The following is a 27,897-nucleotide window of genomic DNA, read 5'->3' on the forward strand; positions in this document are numbered from 1 at the left end:
CAGCAATTTTTAACTATTTTCTAGGAAGTTTTCCATCTCCATCTCTTGAGGGTCAGTTCCTGGTACTTTACTTTATCCATCTGTCATGTGTCCATTTAGTGACATATGTTTCCCATGATCGATTGATCTTCTCTCTCTCCTCTCTTCTCTCTGTCTCTCTCTCCTAGACAGGGCTCACTATGTTGCCCAGGCTGGTCTTGAACTCATGGAGTCATGTGATCTGTTTGGTTTGAATATGAAGTGCCCCCAAAAGCTCAGGAGACAATGTAGCAAGGATCAGAGGTGAAATGACAGGATGATGAGAGCCATAACCTAATCAATGGCTTAGTCCATTTGATGGGTTAATGATTTGAAAGGCCAGTGTGCTGCGTGGTGACTGTGGGCAGGTGGGTGTGGCTGGAGGAGGAGGTCACGGGGAGCGTGCCCCTGGGGATTACACACCCTGTCCCCGGCTCCTGTGCTCTCTTTCTCTCTGCTTCCTGGCTCCCATGAGCTGGGTAGCTTTCATCTGCCACACGCTTGTGCCATCATGTCCTGCCTCACCTTGTGCCCAAAGCAATGGACTGAAACCTCTGGAACCACCAAGACCAAAATAAACTTCCTCCAGTAAGTTGTTGTTATTGTTGTCGTCGTTGTTGTTGTTGTTGTTATTATTATTTGTACCGGGATTGACCCCAGGGGTGCCTAACCACTGAGCAATAGTCCCAGCCCCCCTTTTTATTTTTTATTTTAAGACAGGGTCCCACTAAGTTGCTTAGGACCTCCCTAAGTTGCTGAGGCTGGCTTTGAACTCTCGGTACTCCTGCCTCAGCTTCCTGAGTTGCTGGGCTTACAGGCGTGCACCACCACATCGGGCTCTAAGTTGTCCTTTCCGGGTATTTTTGTCACAGCAATGAAAAGCTGACTCACACATGATCTTCCTGCCTCCGTTTTCCAAGGAGCGGGGCCATGACTGACCTTGATCCTGTGACCACCTGTCAGCATGTGCTCGTTGACGTACTGAATTCAGTCTTTGTAGTCCGGCTTTGTTAGAAAGTGTTTTCCAATTATAAAGCCTGTCCAGATATCCAGGGCAGGTCAGCGGGTTGGGTCCCCAGCCCTGCGACCACTTCAGCTACTGCGGCTCTAGGACGCACCCTGAGGTGAGACCCACCCCTGCTGGAGTCCACGCCTGAACCCGCGGCCACTGACCTCGGCCAGGGCCCGGCCGTCCTGGGGAACCCGCGTGCTCCTCTGTCTGCTGCTGAAGTTTACCAGGGCCCGAGGCGCTGGAACGGGAGCCCGGCTCCCCAGGACTGGGGGTTCCTCCCTGTCACCAGACCCTCTCCTCTCCAGACCCTCCCTGTGGGTCTGGAGGCTCCATTCAGGTTCCGGCCTGGGGTCAGGGACTGGGACTGTTCTCAGTGCCCTGTGCCCTGGGGCAGCCTGGTCTGGAGTCCGAGGCCAAGTCCTTCGCTTACCTCTCTCTCCTTCCACGGCAACGGCATCTCTCTCCACACTGCGCTTCCCGAGTTGGGAGAAGGGTGACGTGAGCAATTCAAACTTCTCTTGTCCTAACCCTCAATTGTCCTTTCTTGTTACGCCAAACCTGTGCTCTGGTCTCTCACCTGGCTTCCGTAGCTCTGCGAAGGTCTCTGCCTGCGGGGACAGTTGTTGGGATGGATGCTCCTGGGGAGATGATTGCTGGAGAGTCTTCTTCCACCATCTTGCTCCACCACCAGCAAGCGGACGTCTACTCGGCCACACGGAAAGGGTCAGTGTTCCCCAGGACCAAGAGCCCCAGCTTGCCCCGGCCTAAGCTCTACCAGCGATCAGTCTTTTCAGGAGGAGGGTGGAGGAAGGAAGAAGAGCAGAAAGCAAGAGCAAGCTGCAGGGCTACGGCTCTCGCTAGGAGAGAAAGGGCTGGAGCCACGTCCACCACCCTCATTCCTGACTAACTTTCTGTCCCTCCCTGAAGCCCCAAGTCAGACTGCAGTGGCAAAGAACCAAAGCAATGCCATTTTGTTCTGACCTGACTCCATTTTATGCTTGCTTACGTTTTCTTTTCAGCCTCCTGACAATTCTATCTAGTTGACATACAGTGGGACCTTCCCGCGTCCCTGCCTGCGGCCCTGATGTATGACAGAATGACTGAAATGTATGATCAGGACCATTCTCTCATGTAATCAAAACATCTGTCTTGGCAGGGTCTTTCTGACCTACACATGCCTCAATGATTCCTGTAGATTTTATGGGTTTTGCCTTTATAAACTCTGTACATCCAAAATTCAGGTGGAGTTCTTTGAGGCGTCAGCCTGCTCCAAGCCACTTGCCTGTCATGCTCATTAAAGGACCTTTTTTCCCCTTTCAATTTGGCTCAATAGCGTGGTGGTTTGTAATTCTCGAGCACTCTGTGACAAGACCAAAGGTACTGTCCTTGTTCCTCCAAGCAAGTGTTGGAGATTTGCCCAGCTCTTTCTCTGGAATCGCTTCTTCCAGAGACCTACACTATTTTCAGCAGTGACTTCATCTGTTTTCTGTTGCTATAACTGAATGCCACAGACTTGATCATTTATAAGGAGAAAAGGTTATTTAGCTCACAGTTCTGAAGGCTGAGAAGTTCAAGGTTGGGCAACCATGTGTGGTGAGGTCCTTCTTGCTGGTGGGAACTCTCTGCAGAGTCCCAAGGAGGTTCAGGACATCACAGGGTGACACAGAGCAAGCTTTCTCAGGTCCCTCTTCCTCTTACAATGTATCATCCGCCCCACCCAGGTGGCCTCATTTAACTTTACCTTGCAAAGACCCCGCCTACACATACTACAGACTGTTTCCGCTCTCTCTCAACGTCCCACTCTGAGGATTAAATTCCCACTTGAGTTTTGGTGGGAATGCACTACAGTACTTCCGAAGGTGCCTGTGTTTGGAGAAAAGGTCTGTGAAGAGCTAAGTGAGGGTGGTGCTCAGCGAGTGGACATCTGGACACAGACGCCCACGGGGAAGACCACGAGAAGACAGCCGTCCAGAGAAACCCGCCCTGCTGACTTTGGTCTCGGTCCTCAGCCTCTTCATTACAGAGGGACCCTTCCCTCTCTCCACGGGGGCTCCTGGGTGGGGGCATTTGCATATTCACCGTGGGGCTGGCGGAGGAGGGTGGGAAAGGAGGAGGGATTGGGGAAGAAAAAGGTTTCATCCAAAAAAAAAGTGAGTAATATTTTCCACTAGCTTACTTCACTCTTAATAAAACAAGAAAGGAAGAAAGAAAGAGACGTGGATAGACAGAGGGAACTCTAAACCCGTGTTCCACAAGCCAGCAGAGTCCTCGGGAGGTGCCCAGCCCGAAGAGAGCGCGCTGTGCAGCGCCCCTGCCCCAGCCGCCTGGGGTCCATCGAGCCTCTTAGCAACTAATTGCAAGTGTCACCGAGGTTGTGCCTCGTTTCAGCGAGAGCCCACGACACGCGCTTTATGATCCAGACTTTATGCGCTGAAAGTTTAATATTTCCCTGCTGTTTTTAGCATCTTCAAATTTTTTTTAGTGGATGATTGCGTTTAATAAATGTATCAGAACAAATTAGAAACAGACTTTCTTTTCCCTCTTTAAACAAATTGAGGGCAAATTTTGTTAATTTGAAGAAGAAGAAACAGATGAAGTCGATCTCATTTATTCATTAGGGGAGAGCCAACTGAAAACAGAGGCTGCCACGCCAAGGGGACAGTGTCTCAGAGCTGTGCCACCATCCCTGGCACCAGAGAACCCGTCTGTGAGAAGAGGCAGCTGTCAGAAGTCATCTGCAACCTTCCCTGTGACAGCCCAGGTCTGGGCTGAATGCAAAGTTCAGTTAGCAAAGGGCTGACCATTGCCCCACCCGGCCCTGCGTGCTCTGAGGTGACCCTGTTGCCGAATCCCACTCTCAGGACAAATGAACTGGGGAGAGAGGTGGAGGAAGTTCCTGCATGGATCCTGTCACCAAACATGTACCAAAGCTCCCTGTGTCACCGGCTACGCATGGTGGACCACAAACATGGTCCCATCCTCATGAAAGAGACAGATATTTGTCAGGTAGACAAACAAAACAGGTAATTTAAAATGTGTGGCAAATTCTAGAAAGGGCAAGTGGGAGTTATCTGTGAAGAAAAACAGAGAAAGACAACTCCTCTAACTTGGATGCCAGAGAGGGTTTCCAGGGGGGTGGTGTAACCTAGAAGCGTGAAGGAGAGATGTCAGTCAAGCAACGGAAGACGTGTGGGTGAGAGAGAAGTATGTGCGAGCACCCTGAGGCCACAGAGGGCTGCAGAATGTTAGGGACTAGAGAGACAGTGGGGCTATAGATAGTGACTGAGGAGACAGTGGCCTAGGACAAGGTTGGGGGCGCAGACAGGGGCCAAGTCACCTGGGCTTCGGGCGCCATCTTGGGGATTTCTTATGTTAGCTTATGTGCAATGTAAAGTCAAAAATAAACGCTAAGCTTTGGAATAAGATGGCTTTTGATTTGCAAAGATTACTCCAGCTGCTGAATGGAAGAGACCAGAGGAAGCGAGAGAGAAGGAGAGAGTCCAACCAGCTGGTGGTGTGGAGATGGGAGACCCAGGAAGAGAAGGGACAGAGGGTGCTTGGCTTGGAGAGGGCCTGGATGTGTGTGAGAGAGAGGTTGCTGCAGGAAGAAGTAGGTAGTGATGTGCTGTCCACTGAGCTGGAGAAGCCTGCAGGAGGAGTGTGTTTGCAGGAAAGAGCAAATGTTCACAGATGTTAGGTGTGAGAATGGGTGAGACACCTGGTGGACTGGTCAAAATGAACACAAGACACAAGAATCTGGAGATGCGAGAAGACATCTAGGGTCTCGCCGTGTAGGTCGTACTTAAAAACCTGGGGAAGGGACAGAACCATCAAAGGAAGTGAATGTGCAGAGAGGAGAGGGCCCAAGGTCATTTTCCAGAAAATGCCAAGTTCACGAGGTCAGGTGGAGGGAAACAGGCAGAGGAGACTAGGAAGACGACCAAGAAGAAAGCCAGAGCGCATGGCACCCTAGACGCCGAGAGAGGTCCAAGAAGGAAATCCACCCTCTGAGCTACTGAGAGCGCAGGCAGGCGAGAACAAGAAGGGCCCTTTGAACGAGCCACTGGGAATCCATGGTGACTTAAAAACAGTCCAGGTAGCAGGAGCGGAGGAAGCTGGATTTGCTTTGGATATGTGTCTCTGGCAACATGGCAGACTAGATAGTCTTTACAAACCCCTCCAGTAGAAATCATCAAAAATATGTTTGTGAAGTTATTTCTTAAAGGATGAATAGCTTAGCCAGGCGCGGGGTGCCTGCCTGTGATCTCAGTAACTTAGCGAGGCCCTCAGCAACGTAGTGAGACCTTGTCTCAAAATAAAACATAAAAAGGACTGGGGATGTGGCTCAGTGGTTAAGAACCTCTGGGTTCAATCCCCAGAACCAAAAAAAAGTTTTAAATTAAAAATAAAGGAAAAAGAAAACCTAGTATAAAATTTTATAACAACAAGAGCAGGGACAGGAAAGGTAGTCCCTGAGGGGTCACGCCCCTCGGCCAAGTGGTCTGGCTGGGACACTGGCCCTGCCATGTGTGGTCCTGGGTAAATGGCTTAAATGCTATGTCCCAGGTTCTGTGTTGTGTGGCTATCGTAGAATTTTGGTTAATTACCATAAAGAGTAAAGACTGGTGCCCAACACAAAAGAAGAATCCAACAGCCCTTGGCTGCTACTATTTTTAAGAGCCAGACATTAGAAATTGAAAGACACATTCACTGAATGTAAGGGTCAAATAAGTCATGATAGAAAAACTAAAATACACTTAGAATCAACAAACAGAAAATCTTATACATCAAACCGTGGTTGGAAGAGCCAAAGCAGTATTTTAAAAGTTAATAGTTTTAAATGGTATTATCCAAAAAAAGAAATAGAGAAGATTAATAGCATCCAAATTAGGGTACTAGAATATGAGCAGGAGAATAAAACCAAAGAAAATAGAAGGAAATAAATAATAAAGATAAAAATCAATGGAATAGAAAAACCAGACGCAACAAAGAGGATCACCGAGCCAAAGTCAATTATTTGGGGGAAAAAAAAAGATCCACAGAGTAAAGTAATGGGAAAAATAAACACTTTTTGAAATGGAAAGGAGGCATAAATACCAGATGCAGCAGGAATTAATGCCAATATAGCTTAAAACCTAGAAGAAATGGACAAATCACCAGAAAAGTATAAATTACCAAAACAGACTCAAGAAGAAATAGGAAACCTGAATAGCTTATGATCACTAAAGAAACAATCAATCATTTAAAATGTTTTCAGAAAGAATCCACAAGGCCTGTATGACCTTCTAGCTATTTATGCCAAAAGTGCAAGGGACAAATGATTGGGTTCTAAGCAAACTCTTCCAGAAAACAGGAGGACACCCTCAAGCCATTTAGCAAGGGTGTGGAACTCAGATATTCAAACTAGATAAGGGAACTACTAGAAAGGAATACACAGGCCATCTCCACTCACCATCACAGACGGAAAAACCCTGAACAAACATTAGCAAACAAAATCGGCAGTATTTTAAATATACACACACGTGCTCACCACAATTAAGTTGTGTGTATCCCCAGAGTCAGATTTGTTAACATTAGAAAAATATGTCAATATATATTCACCACACTAACAGATTAAAGGAAGGTAAGATGCAATAAATAATTTTATAAAATTCAAATACACTTGAATTTAAAAACCAACACCCCAGGCTAGGGATCTAGCTCAGTTGGTAGAGTGCTTGCCTTGCAAGCACAAGGCCCTGGGTTCAATGCCCAGCACCGCAAAAAAACAAACAAACAAACAAAAACACACATACATATACACACCTTAAACTAAGGTTAAGACAGACCTTCCTTAACATGATAAAGATCTAATGACTAAATAATATCCTTGAGGATAAAATGTTAAGCACACTCCCTTTAAAATCAAGTATAAAATACAGGTGCCTGTTATCAATCACTTCTTTTAAACATTGCTTGGGAAGTCCTTGCCACTTTAATGATATAAGACAAAAAAATTAACGTAAATAATTGTAGAGGAAGAAACAAAGCTGTAATTTTTTCATAGGCAACATAATTACCTTCCTAGAGAACTTCCCAAACTATAAACCAACGATTAGAATTATGACAATTGAGCAAGGTTGCTGGATATAGGATCAACACACAAAACTAAACTCCATTTCCACACACCAGCTATGAGGGGTTAGTTAGAAGGTTTTGAAAGCTATCATATGTACCATAACTGAGATCTAATCAGCCCCTGTTCTCTATCACAGAGCTCACAGAGGTTGGGTGTCAGCGGGCAAGTTCATGGTACATGAACCCATTCCCTAGCCAAAAATGAGAGTTGGAAAGAACTTGACTCAAACTGAAACCGGGATTCAGCACTGGGTGTGCAAGAGACCATCCCTAGTGTGACCGAAGGGAGATGTTATTTGAGTTGAATAACTTTATGCAAAACGTCCAGGATGAGAAAGGCCGGATGTGGTGGGGTCATTTGGGGAGGAGGTAGAATATTTAAATATACATAGTGAGGTATTTTGGGTGTGGGACCCAAGTCTAAACTCAAAATTCTTGTTTCACATACACCTCGTACACATGACTTGGAGGTGATTTATGCAGCATGTTGAATGGACCTGCACTGAGACTTCACCTGTCACGTGCTGCTTCCAACTCGTCGTCGTGTTGGCACTCAAAACTTTTGGATTTTGGAGCATATCCTATTCTGAGATTTCGGATTGAGAATGATCAGCCTGTCCATGCCACAAGATACAAAGAAGAGCAGAGCGGGTAGCGACCAGGAGATGCCAAGGCTGGACGTGAAGGAGGGAGGGAGAGGCCTGGAACAGGTACGCCTGGTCTCCAGATCCTCATGAGACCAGGACTCCAGAACCCACCTCCCCATCTCCTCTCCTAAAATACACTCTCCTTTTTCACTTCAGCAAGTCTGTAATGTTTCTTTTACTTGCATTCAAAATAACCTTATGTAAGATGATCACAAATTTAGAAGCCAACTTGGGAAACTTCATATGCAGTCAATCCTTTTGGAGAGTTATGAACCATCTCAAAGGACAGTAAGACAGGAAAGATGACAACATACAGAAGATTCCAAATTTGGCAGACTGACTCAGGATCAAGGCCGGTCCTCTCCGTTATCCTCTCACGTGTCTGAGTGCTATCCATTCTGTACGGATTTTATAATCACCTTGTTTATGCCCTTAAGAAGCTTGGGTTGGCACCTTCAACGAACCGTTACCAATAACCTGGATTATTCTTGGGCCATTCAGCACTTTCTCTTCCTTAAGTGACCAGAGGCAAGGGGTACTGTCCCCCTAATTTGCCTGACAAGATAGGACCTACTAATCAAGACTGTCACTTTATCCCCCAGGGACAATTTTCCTCAGGGACTCCAGATTAGCCAAAAGACAAAGAAGCCTGTTTAAAAGCCATGGATTATGTTAAGTAAAACAGGGATTAACCTAGAACCCAGAGGGACAGGGAAAAATAAAGAAAAAGAGGAGAAGAAAGTCAAAATACTAAACAGGAAGAAGAGCTTTGGATTTGGAAGGCCTAAATTAGAAACCCAGCGGCCTCCTCTGATGAGCTCTGGAGAAAAGCATCTTGACCCCTGTCCTTCCGCCCACAGGGAAACCGTAAATTCTGAAGAATAGTGATTCCTGCCCCTGGAGCTAAGGAGGACCGTCGGTGGCAAGACCTCTACCGCACTCCAGCTAGTGAGGACTGAAGAGGGTCAGGGAGTCAAAACTGAAACCTTGATCCAGCACAGTGGCGCGGGCCTGCAATCCCAGAGGTTTAGGAGGCTGAGGCAGGAGGACTCGGAATCCAGAGCCAGCCTCAGCAACAGCGAGGCGCTAAGCAACTCAGTGAAGCCCGGTCTCTAAACAAGATACAAACAGGGCTGGGGGCATGGTTCAGGGGTCCAGTGCCCCTGAGTTCAATCTGGTACCACCAACCCCAAATGAAACCTTCTTTTGAAAAATAAGAGTCGATTCCTCTAATCTTGGAGCAGATTTTTTCCATGTTGAGAATTCATTTATAAACACGAGGTGGTTTTTTATTGCGCTGTTTTTATAAATCCCTACAAACACATTATTGTGTCATGCTCAGAAAATGATCACCGGTGAGGAAAGGCCTAGAGTTTCATCCAGGGACCCTGGCAGGGTCGGAGACCCTCAACACTCCAGAGTAAGGGGTCTCTGGTCCACGAAATAGAAGGGAGGGGGACGAGTTGCCAGGAGACGCTGGTGCCCTAGAAAACGAGGATGGAGCTGAGCAAAGAACTGGGCTAAGAAGGTTGTGCGGGCAACTGGGGTCCCCCCTCGGCCCCTTCTGGTAGAGGACACTCAACACTGGGACCCCCGGTGGACGCGTCTGGGAGGCTGCGGGCTCCAGGCTCGGCGGGATCCTGGGCGGTGTCCCAACTCCCCCAGCCCGCCCCGCTGCTCGGCCTCGGAGGAGGGCGGGCCACCCTCCCCTCACGCATGCGCAACGGCAGCCAGCGCACGTGACCTTCAGAGCCCCGATCCTGCACCAGCACCCCTGGCTGTACCACCCCGGCACCGGCCAGGAATTTTCCTGGGTGTGTTTCTTCTCCAGAAGTTGGATAGAGAGGCCTCTGCCATGGTAGAGCTGAGTCAGTCCGACCCACTTGTCTTGTGGAAAGGCACCTAGCCAGAGGATTGCTGCCAAGAGTTAAGGATTTACATAAACGCCATTTATTTCATCCCTGGAGTTCCTGCATCTGTTGCATCGGAGACAAAGGGCGACCCTCAAATGATTTTCTGTCCTTGCACCAGGCTGCCTGCCTGCATTGCGTTGGGGGCTCTGTGTTTCCAGTGAGCTTGGATCCTCCCTCAGGGCTGGGCAGGGACCCACTGAGCTCCTCGATTTTTAATTTAATTTAATTTATTTATTTATTTGTTTGGTACCAGGGATTGAACTCAGGGGCACGCGCCCTATTTTGTATTTTATTTTGAGACAGGGTCTCACTGAGTTGCTTAGCGTCTCGCTTTTCTGAGGCTGGTTTTGAACTTGAGATCCTCCCGCCTCAGCCTCCTGAGCTGCTAGGATGACAGGCGCGCACCACCACACCCAGCTGAGCTCTTAGATTGTTGAGCTTGGCTTTATTTACAGTTCTGCATCGTCTCTGGTCCCCAGCAGACACTCCTGAGTGCTCCTCACTGCCTGCCTTCAAGGGCCTCCACACTGACTCTGTAGCACACAAGGAAACCGGGACCACGGGCAGAGTCAGCAAGCAACAGCAGCTCCCTGCAAAGGCTGGCCAGGCACCTCCAGGAGTGGTTCCAGGGCGAGAGCTTCAGCACACGGGCACATGAAAGCTCTTTGGGATTCCCAGAGATCCATTTTGTTGATTGCAGGACTTTGCTCTATTCCAAGGTTGGCAGATGCCAGATAAATGAGGTGGTGTTGAATCTCCCTGAGGAGTTAGTCACAGGCCAGGTCTACTGAACAAGCAAGCAAGAGACTGTATCGCACTGCTTTCTTTTTAAAATTTACAAGCATTTGCAATTGTTCTAGTGTTTTCTTATGCAATCATTAAGATCACTGGGGCATCTTCCAGCTGGAGTATATTTGCAAACAGCAGCTCCAGAGCTAACATGAAAGGGAGGTCCAGGCCTGTCTGCTGATAAGCGGATCATCCAGTGGGATGGCAGAACCCTCCTGAGACTCCACCCTGTTCCATTTCTGCTCAGATGTTTCTTTACTCGGCTTTGGTCAGTTCCATTCTTCTGGGTGGGATTGTAGGACACATGGAGGAGAAATGGAGCAGCAGGGTTGAGACAGCCCTCCACTCATGGGGTGGCCCATTAATCCTGCTGTGGAGACTGATTCTGAGCACCCAGTGAGCCCAGGGCTGATGCCTGGTGTTGGTATCGGGGTGGTAAGCAACGTGAATGGCGCCAGATGTGGCTCTGGGTCTCCTGGTACAGGCACCATCTCAGGACTGAGGGATAGTAGAAGGTCTCTGCGAGGGTTTGGCTTTGCAGGGTCAAGGCCAGCGGCTGCGGCGGGCTTACTGCTCTGCCCTGCTGAAGGCACAGTGAGACCACGTGCTGTGTCCAGGCTGCAGGCCTGTTTTTGTGGACCCTGCGGCTCTGGGGTCAGCATCTGATGAGCATGCTCCGCTTCCGCCAGTTCTGCTCTCGGACGTGGGGTTGGGGAGCCCAGGAGGAGGAAAGGAGCGCTGGGGCAGAGGTGAGGGGTCCGCCCCTGTCGGGGGGAAGCCTGAACCCCTGTGCAGACCGACCTCCCTCCAGAGGTCAACGCAGGACCCTGAGGAGCCCGACCAGGCAGCTCCCGCAGGGGCCACTGGGGTCATGGTGGGGGGCAGGGAAGAAAGGAAGGGGACAGAGTTGGAATCCTCAGCATAACCTGTTACTGCATCCAGCAGGAGGGCAAAGAGGGAGAATCCCACCCAACCATCTCTCAGTCTCCATGGGGCTTGGCTATGGACCATAGTGGGTCCACTTCATGCTTCGATGCAGCCACAGCTGCTTGACCACTCTGCCTTGTGTTTACAGTGGACGTGCTCTCTCCTCTCTGCCTGCTCCTCCCTCATCTCAGGGAAGCAGGATCCCCTTCCCGCCTGTCCTGGGCAGGGCTCTGTCCCTGGGCACACCCACCACAGGGACAAAGTCGTCCAGACTTCAGGCATGGGACCAAAGCTCTCAGAAGTGACTCTCCCAAAGTAACAAGCGAATTACAACAGAGAACAGGGGGAATGGAGCCTTTGAGTCTCCTCTTTAAAAGCCTCCTGTTTCCCCTGATGGGCAAAATCACAGCCTCTGGGATGGGAGTCCCCGTTTCTCCTTTGGTTTCCTTTGCTTTCCTTTGCTCTTTTCCCTTTTTCTCAAAACCATGTCTCATTATTGGATTGGCACTGGGGACAAGGACGGAGTATTCAGCAACAGGACCCCTACTGATACCCAAATCCTTGGCTGCTCAAGTTCCTTATATGAAGTAGCATAGTATTTGCATATAACCTCTGTGCAAGTATACTTGAAAGCATCTCCAGACTGCTTATCGGACCTGATACAATGTAAATGCTATGTAAATAAGTTGTTACACTGTGTTGTTTAGAGAAGAATAACAAGTAAGAGAGGTCTACACATGTTCACTACAGACCCAATTTTTTCTGAATATTTTCGATCTAGAGTTGGTTGAATCCATGGATGTTGAATGTGTGGCTACGGAGAGCTGATTTATTTATTGAGTGCTTACCCTGGAGTAGGCTTCCAGAGATAAGGAAACTGACGCTCTCAGAGGTAAGGTCCAAGGTCAGGGCCCTGAACGTGAGATTCCACCCACACCAATCCCAGTGGCACCCCTCCCATGACAAGGCACCTCTCCCATCAGAAAAGCTGATTTGAGAAATGCACAATCCGAGGCTGTTTCCCTACGCCTCTCAGATGATTTTAGGAAATTCGCTGGCGGTTTGCTGGAACATGGGGGCTGGGCAATGTGTAAGTATGTCAAATATCTACAGGCTCAAGAGCTTGGGTGACCCCTCAGTCCTTCAAGAAGGAAGGTGGGGAAAAGAGAAGCAGCAGAGGCCTGACCCTAACCAGAGGCAGAGCCCGGTCCCTGCGACCGACCAAACGGCACACAGGCAGCGTTCCCACGTGGGCAGTGAGGGGTTTCGTCATGTGAAATGGAGCCCGTTGGACTCTCCACTTACACACTGAGATCAGAAGCCGAAATGCAGAACACGTGTGAGAACAAAGAACCTGCCACCGGGACTGTCCCCACGGCACGCCAAGAGCAGCCTGGGCTCTGCCAGCTCCCGACCGCCGCTCCCTGGTGCAGCACAGAAACGTTGGGGCGAGTACTGAACTAGATCCCACCCCACGTCCCTGGGCTGCACCATGCGCCCAGCAGCAGGGAATCGTCTCAGGGGGTCTGATAGGAAAAGTGGGGTCTGGTCCTCCCCGTGGGAAAGTCTAGTTCAACTACCACTAACCATCGAGAGGCCAGCAAGACCCAGCCTGACTCGGGGGAACAGGCTAAGGCAGGCGAGGGGCCCTCCCAAGATAACGCAGTTCTGTTCAAACCGTGCTCATTCTGTGAGGGAGAACCCAGCAATTTTCTGGGATTCAGTGGGCGGCACCAGCAAAACAGTTTGCAAATGGCGCAGCGCCTTGGGTCTGGAGAGGCTCTCTGGGTGGAAGCTCGTCTCTGCTGCCTTTTAGCACTTCACCTTGGGCTAGTCACTTCCTCTCTCCGGCCTTGGTGCCCTTCCTGTTTTCCTGGATCAATCTGGTATTCTTATAATTCCATTTTAACCACGTTCTGGCGAGACCTCTTGTCTTTTTATTTTAGTGGTAGCCGTAGGGTTTACAGTACAGGTGGAGCTTCCCAAGTCTGAAGGTAGAAGTCCAGTTTCAGATTTCAGAGTACTTTAGCATTTCAGTCCAGTAAAGTCTATGCACATATCCCAAATCCAGGAAACCCTGAAAGCTGAAGCACTTCAGGCCCTAAGCCCTTCGGGTAAGGAAAATGACCCGCATGCAATGTTGGCTGCCAGCCTCCACTTTTAAGTGACATCACCTGCGTGAAGAGTGTACAGCCTTGCAAGGGTGCACATTCTCTTCTTCCCTCTGGGCATTTCTGCTGTTGTTGCTCATTTTACTCTTACATATGTTGTAAATCTCACACTACATGGTTGTTACTTTCATTTAAAAAGCCAATTAAACTCAGGCACAGTGGCGTAAGCTTATAATCCTAGCAACCTGGGAGGCTGAGGCAGGAGGATTGCAAGTTCAAGACCAGCCTCAGCAACTTAGTGACATCCTGTCTCAAAATGAAAACAAAAAGGGGTGGGGATATGGCTCAGTGGTAAAGCACCTGGGTTCAATCCCTGTACAAGAAAGAAAAAAGAAAAGCCAATTAACATTTATTTTTATGGTACTGGAGATTGAACCCAGGGGCATTTAACCACTGAGCTACACCCCCACCCCTTTTATATTTTAATTAGAGACAGGGTTTTGATGAGTTGCTTAGAGTCTCACTAAGTTGCTGAGACTGACTTTGAGCTTGAGATCCTCCTGCTTCAGCCTCCCGAGCTGCTGGAATACAGGCCTGTGCCACCTCACTCAGTGCCAATTAACTTCTAAAAAGATGTAAACACTAAGACCAAAATCTCATAATTTTATCTGTATTTTTGATGCTTTTCATTCCTTTGTGTAAATCCATATGTCTGTCTGGTATCATTCCCTTCTGCCTGAAGAATTCCCTTTAGTACTCCCAAGAGTAGGAGCCTGTGAGTGATGAAGCCTTTCAACTTTCATGAGTCTAAAGATGTTGTGATATTGTTTCTTAAACATAATTTTGTTGGATAAAGAATTTTAGACTGGTTTTTCCCTTTCATTACTTTGAAGATGATGTTCCATTGCCTCTAACACGACTTGTTCCACGTGAGAAATCTGCCGTCCTCCTTGTACTTGCTCTTGGATACAGAAGGTTTCTTTCTGAAGCGCCTCCAGACTGGCTGGTGGGAAAGGCACTATTCCCAGTGCTGTGTGAGTGCTGCCGGCTGCCGGGTGGTCTGTCCTCAGCCCCGAGCCATCTCCTCAGAGGTGTGCACTAGTCAGAACCAGCTGTATATTCAGGGGGGCCTGCTGCAGATCTCTGAGCTCCCTTCTGTCCGGTTCTCTCTGTCCACTACACTATCCTGTGAACTCTATGTGCTCTGGTCCCCTTGGACCCTCAGTTCCACACCTTCCACTCAGGCAGTTCACTGGGCTCGACCGTGGATTATCCCTAGACGGTCCTTGGGTCTGCCTTTCAATAATAGCCTCCCCAAATCAGGCAGCAGCTTCTGAAATGAATGGGCATGACCCCACTATCGACATGCCTCAGTTTCCCCTCCTCAGGCATGACCTGGAAGCCTTCTCGAGGTAACCAACAGGAGCAGTAGGGCTGACAGGGTTCATCTCCTCCTTCTGAAAGATCTCTGACTTTCCTTGCCTGATGTCCACGTCTTACAGACTTTTTAGTGCATGTATACTGACCTGGTTTTGGTGTTCGGGTCAGGAGGATATATCTGCTGTGTGTTACTCCGTCTTGGTCAGAAGTCCCCCGATGCTTGTGTGGCTGAAACCTCAGAGCCTCCCAATTCCACGCACAGGGAACGTGCCCCTTATACTCCTCAGCCTTCAGTTCAGGGAGCGTGTGCCCCGCACCCTGTCCCACACACAGAGCTGATCACACTCCACAGTGACTCCCAGCCAGCCGTCGTCAGGGCTGTAGTGCGCGTGTGTGAATGTGGATCATGAAGACTCCAGCATGTGGCTCACTTAATGATCAGATTCTAGAAATTTCTTTTTGTATGAAACCTCCTTTATCCCAGGCTTTATCCACAAAGAGTGACTGACTATGCTGCTAAAGCAGAGAGAAAAATTGGAGCCTGGAATTAAAGGAGTAAAAGACTAAAATGTGATTTAATCCGAAGTCCTGCTCTGCTTGGCATTATCCACTTCGTTGCTGAGAACCTTCTTGAAGCATAAAAACGTTACACTTGAAGCATTCAGCCTGACACCCAAAGAAAGCAAGGACTGCCAAAACTGCTGCAGAAACAGCCAGCCTAAGACTTTCTCACGAGGTTCTGACACGGAGCAATAATGTTACTAAAATCAGCCACTGAGTGTTATGGAAACATCAATTTGTGGAGAGAAACAATCTGAGAATCCAAAGGTTTCCGCAGAGATGTTTAAGAGCAACAGTGCCAGGATCAACGAGCCCTCACCTAGACCCGTCCACACCCCAGATCCAAGAGAAGCCAAGCAGGGGCAGAAAAGGCCACTGCGTGTGTATCGGTGCCTAGGAGACAATTAACGGCTTTATCTCTTTCCCATTTCCAGATGCAAAATCGTTAAGTCCCAAAGGACCAAGCTAGTAACATTCCAGTGAGAATTAAATTACCAGAGAGTTTGGCCTTGGCAGAAGCCGCCCACAGCCTGGGCCAGAAAGTGTATTCCCTTGATGCTCGGGCTTCTGGTTATCACCACAGACACGCTCTGCTCCGCCGCAGCCAACCATGTGCAGCCAGCCCGTTTCTGTTCCATCAGTGAACCCCTGTGATGCTTTGCAAACAGCAGGCTGCCACGCACACCGGGTCCTGGAACCGATCTCATGCCCCAGACTAGCTTTTCAAAACGACACCAGACGAACACACAAGAGCACATCACAATAGTGAAGCCGGGACGGTTTCACAAAGCTTCTCTTTCCAGTTTCGTGGACGGATGTTTGTAAATCCTGGGTAGAAATGAAAAGGGTGCCTTAGCCCTCAAGTCAGGGTCAAAAGAATCTGAAAGGCCCTGGTCCAGAAAACTCAGCTCTCTGCTCTGCCACGGCTGGGAGTAGAAATCGGGGTCACCTCCCTTTGTGATGCCAATGTCACTTACATGCGTGATCCCAAGAAAACCATCAGAGGCCCGCAAGCACACGAGAAGTTAGGTCCTAGAATATGTTCCGCAGTGTCTTTATCATAATGAGAGAAACTTGGGCATAACCTGAGGGGTGGGTTGGGTGAATTACGGTACATCCACCTGATAAATGGTACCAGTCCTTAAAACTCGATCTGAAGCGTTATCCTCCTCAACTCTGAGATGAAAAGGAGATTATACAATTTTTAAAACATACATGTGCAGTGCATAGGAAGAACATGGTGTGAGATACAGTCAACTCTGGGAAGTACTCTTCATGAAAATATCTGCTTTCCTCTTTGTGCTTTTCTATGTTTAACAAATTTTCTACAATGGGGTTTTTGTTTATTATTATTATTATTATTACTTTTTTTGGTACCAGGGACTGAACCCAGGGGTACCTAATTACTGAGCTACATCCTCAGCCCTTTTTTGTATTTTATTTAGAGACAGGGTCTTGCTAAGTTGCTTAGGGGCTCGCTAAATTGCTGAGGCTGGCCTCAAACTTGTGATCCTCTTGCCTCAGCCTCCTGGAACTGGGATTACAAGGTGTGCCTCACCACATCTGGTGCATTACTTTTATAATTGTCAAAATAATACAATAAATGTGACTTAAAATATGCTTTATTTAGCAAAGAAGTTGCCCCTCCCAGTGGTGTTCACATTGAACAGTAGCAACAAACATCGAAGTTAGTGGGTAAGAGAGGAAGGATTCCACAGGTCTGAATGGTGAGGGAAGAGGCAAAAACTGGGTACCAGATCATGGTAGATTACACAATGGCTTCCTATCCTATCCTCTTCTCAAGCCCCAGCTCCTAAACTAGACACAGGACATAGAAAATTGTCCCCACTACAGTGATGCAGCCACATCAATGTGGCTTTGGAGCCAACCTAGGTACCTTTCAACAAACAAGTGAGTAAAGAAAATGTGGTATATATACACAATGGAATATTACTCAGTCATCAAGAAGAATGGAATTATGGTATTTGCCAGTAAATGGATGGAACTGGAGACCATCATGCTAAGTGAAATAAGCCAATCTCAAAAAACCAAAGGCCAAATGTGCTCTACGATATGCAGATACTGGCTCATAATAAGGTGTGGGAGAAGAGCAGATCAGTAGATTAGACAAAGGGGAATGAAAGGAAGGGAGGAGGGTAGGAATAGGAAAGACAGTAGAATAAATCTAACATAATTTTCCTATGTACACATATGAAAATATCTAAGTGAACCCCACCAGTGTGTCTGCCCACAAGAATGGGGTTCTAATTAGAATAAGATATAATCCATGCTTGTATAATTTTATAAAAATGGATTCTACTGTCATGTTTAACTAAGAAGAACCAAATACATAAACAATCAAAAATCGTCCCCAGCCCATGGGCCGTCCAGGTGGGCACCTGGCTCTGGATATGAATGGCCTACAGGAAACACCAGTGCGCTCCTTCCCTCCAAAAAGTGACAGTGAAGTACTGAAAACAGGGTGTCCGGATAAATAACAGTAACGATAAAATAAGAGAAGAGCAGACGGACAGTTTCGTGGACAGATCCCAAGTTCCAGGGGTGAGGGGAGCCGGCTTCCCCGGCGTTCATCGCCCATCCTGTCCTTCAGCCCGTCCACCGCCTGTCCTTCAGCCCGTCCTCAGCGGCTCACTGCATCCTCCACGCCGCAGTCAGTTGAGGCCACGGTGACCGAGGACGAGGTCTCATAGTCCAGCCTCGGCTTCCTCATGGGAAGGGGCCGGGGAGGACAGCGGCGGCTGTCGGGGCCCACGGTGTGCAGGTTGAGCCAGGGACTTCATCTGGGTGGACACAGCAGCTGCTGAGCGCCTGCCACAGGCGGCTGTACAGACAGGGTCCGGCCACCCCGAGGTCCAGTGCCAGCCTCCTCCACGCTGGCCTCGCTGCAGCTCGCCTGGACCTAGCCCATGCCCATCCCCTGTCCCTTGATGGGCCACCCCCTTCCTGTGTAGGTGTCCCTGCCTGTGTGTCACAGGGAAGGGACGCTTGGTGCGTGGCCCTGGTCCTGGCCGGGGCTCCTCATGGAGCACAATGAACACATTTGTCCTTCTCCCCGGTTCTGACCCAGCTTCCAAGTCGCTGGGTGCTCCCTGAGTGACAGGGGTGGGAGGAGCGCCTTGCGTTTGAATACTGGGTCTTTAACCCTCGGAAGACCCAAGAGCTCCCAAGTCCCCTGGGGAAGGATTCCTGGGTGTTAGCAGCATCTTTCGTCCTAATGAGGCAACTGCTCCTGGGCTCCTGGACAGCTTCAGGATGGGGTCGCTAGAAAGACCAAGCCAGGATTAGAAGCTTGGAACTCCCCTCCCTCCCTCCCATCCTCCGGGAAGGGGACAGGGCTGGAGATTTTGAGTAACCAATCGTGCCTGGGTGGCAAGGCTTCCACAAGAACCACTCGAACCTGTGGGTCAGAGAATGTCCAGGCCATCAAACTCACCCACATGCCAGGAGGGTCGTGCACCCCCAACTCCACAGGGACAGAAACTTCTGTGTCCAGGAGCCTTGCAGACCTCATCCCATGCATCCCTTCACCTGGCCGTTCATCTGTAGCCCTTATCAAATCCTTTATAATAAACAGGTAGATGCCTTCCTCTGAGTACTGTGAGCTGATCTAGCAAATTCTTGAAACCTTTTCTGTTGCTGTCACAAAATAACAGAGGTTGGATATTTTATAAGGAAAAGAGGTTGATTCAGATCACAGTTCTGGAGGTTGAAAATCTGAAATCTAACTGCTCTACCTGTCACACCTCGGGGGAGGGCCTTCTCTCTGTGTCACAGCATGACATGCCACAGCAGAAGCATGCACAAGGTGACTGAGCACTACATGTGGAAAAGTGGTCACGTAGCCAGAGAGGAAACCTGGCAGGGAGCTGAGGAAACCAACCCAGCCCTGTAAGACCTGCTCCAGTGTTATGGTTAGATGTGAGGTGTCCCCCAAAGCTCCTGTGTGAGCCAGTGCAAGAATTTTCAGAGGTGAGCTGATCAGAATTCGAGAGGGGTAACCAGTCCGTGGATGAGTCCACGGACCTGGACTAACTGGGTAGTCACTGGAGGTCAGTAGGATGTCGCTGGAGGACGTAGCTGGGCTGAGCCTTTGAGGTTTGTGTTTTGTCCCTGTTGAGCAGAGCTCTCTGCCGCCATGTGCAGGGTTGCTTTCCTCTGCCAGGATGTTCTGCCTCACACCCAGCCCAGGCTGTGGAAGTGGCCGATCGTGGACTGAACCTCAGAAACCATGAGCCAAAACAAGCTTCTCCTCCTCTAAGCTGTTCGAGTCAGGTGCATTGGTTACCGCAAGGCAAAAGCTGACCGAACATCCAGTCTCCAGGGAACTAGCTTGGCCACTTACAAGACCCAGGAATCTGTGCACAAGGACAGATCCTGCCCGACAGCCAATGCCTCTTAGAGTCCCCGTCACCTCCACACCATTACGATGGGGAATCAAGCCCCGTGAGTGTGGGTGGGACAAACCACGTTCCAACCACAGCAGACAGGATGAGCCCGAGGAGCAAAACCAGAGAAGCCGAAGATCTCGGGAGGCACCAAGCGGACCCTCGGGTTGAGACACTGACTTGTTCAGTGCCTGCCAGTGTCCTGACCCTCCCCGTGAGGGGCACTTCAGGTCTCACCTCCCAGCGTAACCTTGTTACACACCTGGTTCTGTCCCCAGCTCCCGCCAGCCTTCAGTGGGAGGGGACAGCCAGCTCCCAGAGCTGCAGGTGGAACCCGGCCGCCTGGCTTCCCCGGTCGCCGGCTGCCGTGGGGTCCCCACCATGGGGCCGGGCTCACCATGCCTCCCGTGCTCTCCCGGCAGTCCTGCGGGCAGCCCACCCTCTCCCAGCTGCTGTAGGCCTTCAGCCCCCACCAGGGCCTGCGGCCAGCGGCTGTCGGCCAGCTCCTTCCCTTGGGAGACGGCCTCGTCCAGCAGGGTCCCGGCCTGCCTGCCAGACAGAGCAGAGGGGTGATGGACGCCCGGGTGCCACCAGCCCCCTGGGAAGGAGCACGCCCAGCGGCCTCAGGGTGCCAGTCGCCACCGAAGGCTCAGGTGCCCCAGAGGTGCCCCTGCACCACAGCCGCGGCCGCGCCTCCACCCACCGTCCTCCCTCCGAAAGCCCCTCCCTCGCCCGCGGCTTCCAACTCCTCGCTCAGGGGGCGTCTGGCGCCAGCTGCTTCTCCTCTGGGCTCTTCGAGCGCAGGGTCACTTTCCAGATCACCCTCTCCGGCCCTCCCCACAAAGCTTCACGCGTCTGTCACGCCTCTCATTTTTCAATTCCACTTCTGCTGGAAATTCTGGAATGGCTCACATGCTAGCCAGAACGATGGACCCCGACGACGTGGCTTCAGAAGCCCTGCGGCCTGTGAACATGGCACCTCACGGGCCAAACAGACGTGGAGACGCAATTAAGTCGGGGACCAGGATGGGGGCGACCTGGGTTATGCAGGTGGGCCCAACCTGGTCAAGGGGTCCCTGTAGATGACAGGGGGCTAAGAAGAAGGGACAACTTCCGGTCACTCCCTCACCTCACCTCCTCACGGAGTCAAAGCGAGCCCCACGGAGCCAGGTAGGCACTGGGGCCTCAAAGACGGGAGGAGGAGAGTCACAGAACGCGGCCTCTGGGCTGAAGTGGGCAGCAGAGGGACTCTCCTCAGAGCTCAGGAGGAAGGCAGCCTTTAGAATAAGTGCCAAGCAGTGGGACGGCAGGGCCACATGGCCATTCCATTCCTCGTCTTTTGAGGAACCTCCTTAACGCTCTGCAAAGTGGTTGTATCAGTCTGTGCACTAATAACTAAAGACAGACAGACAGACAGACAGGCGGCAGGCAGGCAGCCATGTTAATACCCTGACCTTGGACCACAAAGACCCTTCCGGAACTACAGGATAACAAATGTGTACTATTTTAAGCCACCAAGTTTATGACAATTACAGCAAGCCTCTCTTGTTCAGTTTTAATTTCCAGCTTCAGTTGACTGTGGTCAACCGTGGTCTGAAAATATTAAATGGAAAATTCTAGAAATAACAATTCATGAGTTCTAAACTGCACAAATGGTGTAGTGTGATGAAGTCTTACGCCATCTCACTCCATTGCATCCAGGACGCCAGTCACCCCCCTCGTCCCCACACCCACACGTCCGTCTCTTGGCAGCCACCTCAGTTACCAAACCAGCCACTGTGGTACCACTGAGCAGGAGTTCAAGTCACCCAAAGTGACGTCACCAGGACTCTGCCATCCACTCCCTTCACCTCTTCATGCGGGCATCGTATCTGCTCATGTCACAAGAAAGGCGAGTGTAGTAGAATGAGATGTTCCCAGAGAGAGCGCATTTGCGTGACCTTTATTTAATAGTATTTTGTTTTATTATTAGTCACTGCCGAATTTTTAAGTTAACCTTTATCATAGGTCTGTGTGCAGAGGGAAAACACAGTAACACAGGGGTTGGTACTGCCCGTGGCCTCAGGCAGCCACCAGGAGTAGCCACTGGGAATGCAGCCCCCGATGAGGAGGGCCCACTGCCCCTCAGCAGCTGCGGGAAAGTGATGCTGATTGTCACCTCTTCCTTCAAAATGGCGTCACAGTTCCCAGCACTGTTCATCCCCACTGGCGGTGACCACCACGCCCCGTGAGATGAGGTGAAAGGTCTCCCTCCACAGCTTCTCCTCCCTCCGTTCTGGTTTCCTCTCCACCATGCTTTGAACTGCCGTCGTGGGAAGGTGCAGCCTTCTCGCTCTCCCTTCCGGTGAATATCTTTCCTTTGGCCTTGTTTGCAGACTTTTTCAAAGTGAGCTGCTGCTTTTAAGCAATGCTAAGGATAAAAGCTTTAGTGACTCCTCTTCTCTGCGCCCTCTAAACTCCAGGACACAGAGGCCCTAGGACCGGGTGCTGAAGTCAAGGGTAGCCAACACTCTGAGCGCCCAGAAGTCACTGGAAGGACCCAGGGAGGTACTAGAAGTACCTCATGGGACTCTGGTCTTCTCAACCGAAGCCCCAGAGACTGGTAACGGAGAAATGGTCAAAGGTGTTGATTCATTGCTCTCCACCAACTGAGATGATTATGGTTTTTCCTTTATTATATTAATATGAATTATATAGATTGATTTTCAAATATTAAAACAACCTAACACTCCTGGGATAAATTCCAATTGGCCACTGTATACTTTTTAAAAATTTTACTACATGTGATTTTCTAATATTTCATCCATGAGAGATTTTGTCTCATGATGTCTTTGTTTTTTATACCAAGGACTGAACCCAGGGCCACTTAACCACTGAGCCATGTCCCAGTCCTTGTCATTTTTTGTTTAGAGACAGGGCCTTGCTAAGTTGCTGAGGTTGGCTTTGAACTTGGGATCCTTTTACCTCAGCTTCCAGAGCTGCTGGGATTACAGGCATGAGCCACTGCACCCGGCTCATAATGTGTTGGTCTGGTTTTTTGTGTAAGAGAAATACTTAAAATGAGTGGGACAGTTTTCTCTTTTTTATTTTCTGAAAGAATTTGTATAAAATTGGTACACTTTCTTACATATTTAATGAATTTCACCAATAATATCTGATAGGAATATTTGTATTTTCTACCTCTTTTTGAGTCATTTTTGGTAACATAGCTCTTTCAAAATTTTTCTAATTTATATATGTTGCAAATGTATCAGAGTTAAATCAGTAACATTTAATTTTATCCCCTCATGTCTGTAGGATCTGTAGTGATGTTCTCTCATTAATTACAGATCTTGGTGATTTGTATCTTTTTTTTTTTTTTTCTTGATCAATCTAGTGAAAGTCTGTTAATTTCATCTTTTGAAAGAAAAAAGATGAAGTTTGGGGCTTAATTATTTTTCTCTATTGTTTGACCATTTATTCTTTCATTGATTTCTGTCCTCTTTATTCTACCTTCTTTGGGCTAATTCCTCTTTTTCTATCTTCCTAAAATAGAAATTGGACTTTGGACCTTTCTTCTTTTCTAATCTACATAGATGGTAAATTTTTTTCTGAATACTGCTTTAGCTGCATAGCACATATTTTGATATGTTGTGTTTTCATTTAATTCAAAATTCTTTCTAATTTCCCTTGTGATTTCTTCTTTGATCTATTACATATGTCAATTAGCTTTCTAACATTTGGGGATAACTTCATATATTTTCTGTTATTGATTTCTAATTCAATTCCATTCTAATCAGAGAACATACTCTGAGTACTATCATTCTATATCTACATGGTCTGTGTTGGTGATTATTCTATGTGCACCTATAAAGGATATGTAATCTGTTGTTGTTGGACAGTTTTCTGTGTCATTTAGGTCAAGTTCATTAGTAGTGTTATTCATATCTTTTATATCATTATTGATTTTCTGTTTATTACATCAGTTACTCAGAAAGGAGAATCAATGTCTGCAACTAAAATTTTGAATTTGTTCATTTCTTCTTTCAACACTGTGTCCATTCTTGCTTCATGAACTTTGAGGCTACTTTATTGAGTCCATACATGTTCAGATTGCTGTCTTCTTATTTTTTTCCTTTGAATACACGACTAGCATTACTCCACATCATGTACAATCACAAGAGTGGGATCCTAAGTAGAATAAGTTATATTCTATGTATTTATAATTTGCCAAAATACATTCCACTGTCATGTATAACTAAAAAGAACAAATAAAGAAGAAAAGGAAGATTGTTAAGTCTTCTTAATGACTACAACTCTTGATTATTATAGTCTTCCTTTTTATCTCTGGTAATATTTCTTTTCTGAAGTTCTTTGTTTTTGTTTTGTTTGTTTGGTTTGGTACCTGGGAATGAACCCAGGGCACTCAACTATTGAGCCACGTCCCCAGCCCTTTTTTGTATTTTTATTTAGAGACAGGGTCTCACTGAGTTGGTGGTGCTGGCTTTGAACTCCCAATCCTCCTGCCTCCGCCTACCAAGCCACTGGGAGTGCAGGCTTGTGCCACCACACCGAGCTTGAAGTCTTCTTTACCTGGTATTAAAATACCATCTCCAGCTTTCTTTTGGTTACTGTTTGCCAATATAAACTTTGTGATTATCTTTCTTTTAACCTATTTGCCTTTACATTTTAGGTGGTGCTACGGTTTGGAGGTGCGGTATCCCTCATGATGTGAGCCGCTTCCCTCCGCCACTCTGTTCTGCTGTGATGTTCTGCTTCACCTCGGGCCCGAGGAATGGAGCCTGCTGTCTATGGATTGAGATCTCTGAATCCGTGAGCCCCTACATAAACCTTTCCTCCTCGATAGTTGCCTGGTCAGGTCTTTTAGTTACAGCAGCGAAAAAGCTGACTAAAACAGTTGGTTTCTTGTAGAAATCATGTAGATGAATTTTTTTAAAATCACATGACAATCTTCAAATTAGGACTGTTAGAACCGTTTACATTTAATGTTATTATCAACATGTGTTTAAAACTATCCCCTTGCACTTTTCCAGTTCATCCCGTATGTTCTTCATTCCCTCCTCCCTCTGCTCCTGTCTTCCTTTGGTTAACTGAATAACTTTTAGTATTCCACTGTTAGCTTTTTAACAATGCCACTATTATTATTATTATTATTATTAGTCATTGTTCTAGAGTTTAAAATGTGCATCTTTGGCTGGGGATATAGCTCAGTTGGTAGAGTGCTTGCCTCACAAACACAAGACCCTGGGTTCAAATCTCCAGCACCACAAAAAAATAAATTAATTAAATGTGCGTCTTTGACTATCACATTTTCCCCCAAATAGTCTTCACGGTAATGTGGGAGCTTCTGACAACTCAACACACGTCCATTCCCTCTCCCCTCCATCGTGTTACTGTTGAGATTTTGTAAATGAAGGTACATAGAGAGCTTTGATGTAGCTATATCTCTACATAGGTCGTAGGCCTCGCTGATACTTTTGCTTTAAACATTTTCCTCATCAGTATGATTGGGGGTGATTCACCTACAGTGGACTGCACTCACCCACAGTGCACCACGGAGACAGACTCGACAACATTCACCGTGAGTGCATCACCACAAGCAAGCCACACAAAGCTCCCACCCCACCCCAGCTGTCCCGGGCCCCTCTGCAGGCCCTCCTTCTTCCAGCCTCCTCCAGCTGGCCATGGGCCTGTGCTTTGTCATCCTAGATCAGTTGGTCCTTGTGTGAACAGGATTGTGCACTGTGAGTCTTGTCTTGCTTATTTCCATCCGCATGCTGTTTTGATGTTATTCATAGTTGTTCCTTTTTATTGCTGATCTGTATTCCATTTTCTGAAATGTACACATCACAGTTCATATTGCATTGTTGCTGAACATTTTGGATACTTCCAGTTTGGGACCATTAAAGATCCAAATACTACAGTGATGCAGCCACATCAATGTTTATAAGCAGCTCAATTCACCATAGCTAAAATATGGAACCAACCTAGGTGCCCTTCAACAGATAAATGGATAAAGAAAATGTGGTATAAATATATACAATGGAATATTGCTCAACCTTACAGAAGAATGAAATGATGGCATTTGCTGGTAAATGGATGGAACTGGAGACTATCACACTAAGTGAAATAAGCCAATTCCAAAAACCCAAAGGTGAATGTTTTCTCTGATATGCAGATGCTAATTCACAATAAGGGTGGGGGAAGAGGGAAGAATAGCAGTACTTTATATTAGGTGGAGGGGAGTGAAGGGAGGGGAAGGGGGATGGGCATAGGAAGGATAGCAGAGCGAAACAGACATTATTACCTCATGTACATGTATGACTGCATGACCAGCGTGATCCTACAATATGTATAATCAGAAAAATGAGAGATTATACTCTATGTATGATCTATCAAAATGTATAAATGCATCCTACTGTCATGTGCAACTAATTAGAACAAATTTTTAAAAATTTAAAAATCCAAATAGCAATGAAAATTCCTGTTCAAATCTTAAAGGAGATACATGTTTTCATTTCCCTTTTTTTTGTGTGTGTGTGTGAGTGCCAGGGAATGAACCCAGGGGCATTTAGCCACTGAGCCACATCCCAGCCCTTTTGATTTTTCATTTAGAGACGGGGGTCTCACAAAGTTGCTTAGGGCCTCGAGAAGTTGCAGAGGCTGGCTTTGAACTTGTGATCCTCCTGCCTCAGCCTCCCGTCATTTCTCTTGAGTAAACATGTAGAAATGAAATAGCCAGGTCGTATGGCAGATGCATTTTAACTTTTTAAGAAACTGCCACACAATTGTTCAATGCGGTTGTGCAATTTTACCTTCCCACCAGCAGCACATGAGAATTCCAGCTGTTCCCCGTCCCTGACAACTGCTGGTGTTTGTGATCTCTGCACTGTTAGACCTTCCAGGGGTCCACAGTTGTGTTGCCTTGGGTTTGAAATCGCATGCCCCTGACAACATGCTCATGAGCCTCTTTTCCTGCATCTACAGCTGACCATTCATTTATCTTCCTTTGCTGTCTATTCTACTGGCTCACTCGTCCTATTTTTAATTGACTCTCACCTTTATATATTCTGGCATTGTCAGATATATGTATTGCAAGTCTTTCCTCCCATTCTGTGGCTTGCCTTTGCATTGTCTTAAAGACAGAAGTCAATTTGGGCTCAAAGGATTTACCTTCATCCATCCATAGAAAATTTTCTAAGGTCTGAACATCCTGTTCCTTCAATGAAACCTACACAGATAAAAGATGTTACCTTGAGCCAAGTCCTGCAGGAGAAAGCAAAGGCTTCTGCTTTCCGACCACATCACTGAAATCAAACTGGGGCAAACTGACAAAAGGTGGGGTAAATGGACAAAATGCATTCCAGGATGCAGGCGGAAGGCAGGCAGAATCTCTAAAGCCATGAGGTCAATGAGAGGGTTGGATTTTCTTAAACAGCACTTGGATGAAAAGAAACTCAATGCATTGAACAACCGCTAACCACACAGGGCTAATGCATTTTCATTTAGCTTTGTCCTTACGACAATCCTGTGAAATAGGAAACCACAACCCCATTTTACACACAGGGAAACTGAGGCTCGACTTAGGTCATATACTTAAGTCATGGTCCCACATGTATGAGGGCAGAGAGGATTTAAACCCCACATGCCCTCTTGTCCTGAATAACAAGCCTTTTCATTCTGGATAATGTGCCTGTCGGCGTCCCCAAGCAAGTGCGTGCGTTTAATCTCTGCTCTAGCCTCAGTCCTCTTGCCTTGGGCTGCGACTTTACTCAGTCTGCAGGCACAGCATCCTCATCGGCAGACGGAGAGGTGCACCTGGTGCCTCTTACTGCTGTTGTACCCTTAGGTATGTTTGGAAGGGAGTCTGAGAAGGCTTCCATACTTAGGGTGTCAGAGTCCGGGAAGAGCGTGTCTGAAGGAAATCTGAAATGAGAGGCTCAGGCTGGTCCAGAAGGTAAACTAGGAAACAGGGATTCGCTGGCAAGTTTTCCCCTCATGGTTAAGCATGTCTAT

At 48.0% G+C, this 27,897-nt stretch overlaps 1 protein-coding gene across 1 annotated transcript in view; it reads right to left on the reverse strand.

The window, feature by feature from the left end:
• Acoxl (acyl-CoA oxidase like) overlaps positions 1–27,897 on the reverse strand; it is a 296,158-nt gene that overhangs the window by 151,346 nt on the left and 116,915 nt on the right. The window contains 2 exon segments of the mRNA XM_047522545.1: positions 20,279–20,351; positions 20,353–20,430. Coding sequence (XP_047378501.1) covers positions 20,279–20,351; positions 20,353–20,430 — 151 coding nt within the window.

This window comes from Sciurus carolinensis, chromosome 13, assembly GCF_902686445.1.
Source record: "Sciurus carolinensis chromosome 13, mSciCar1.2, whole genome shotgun sequence".
Lineage (NCBI taxonomy): Eukaryota > Metazoa > Chordata > Mammalia > Rodentia > Sciuridae > Sciurus > Sciurus carolinensis.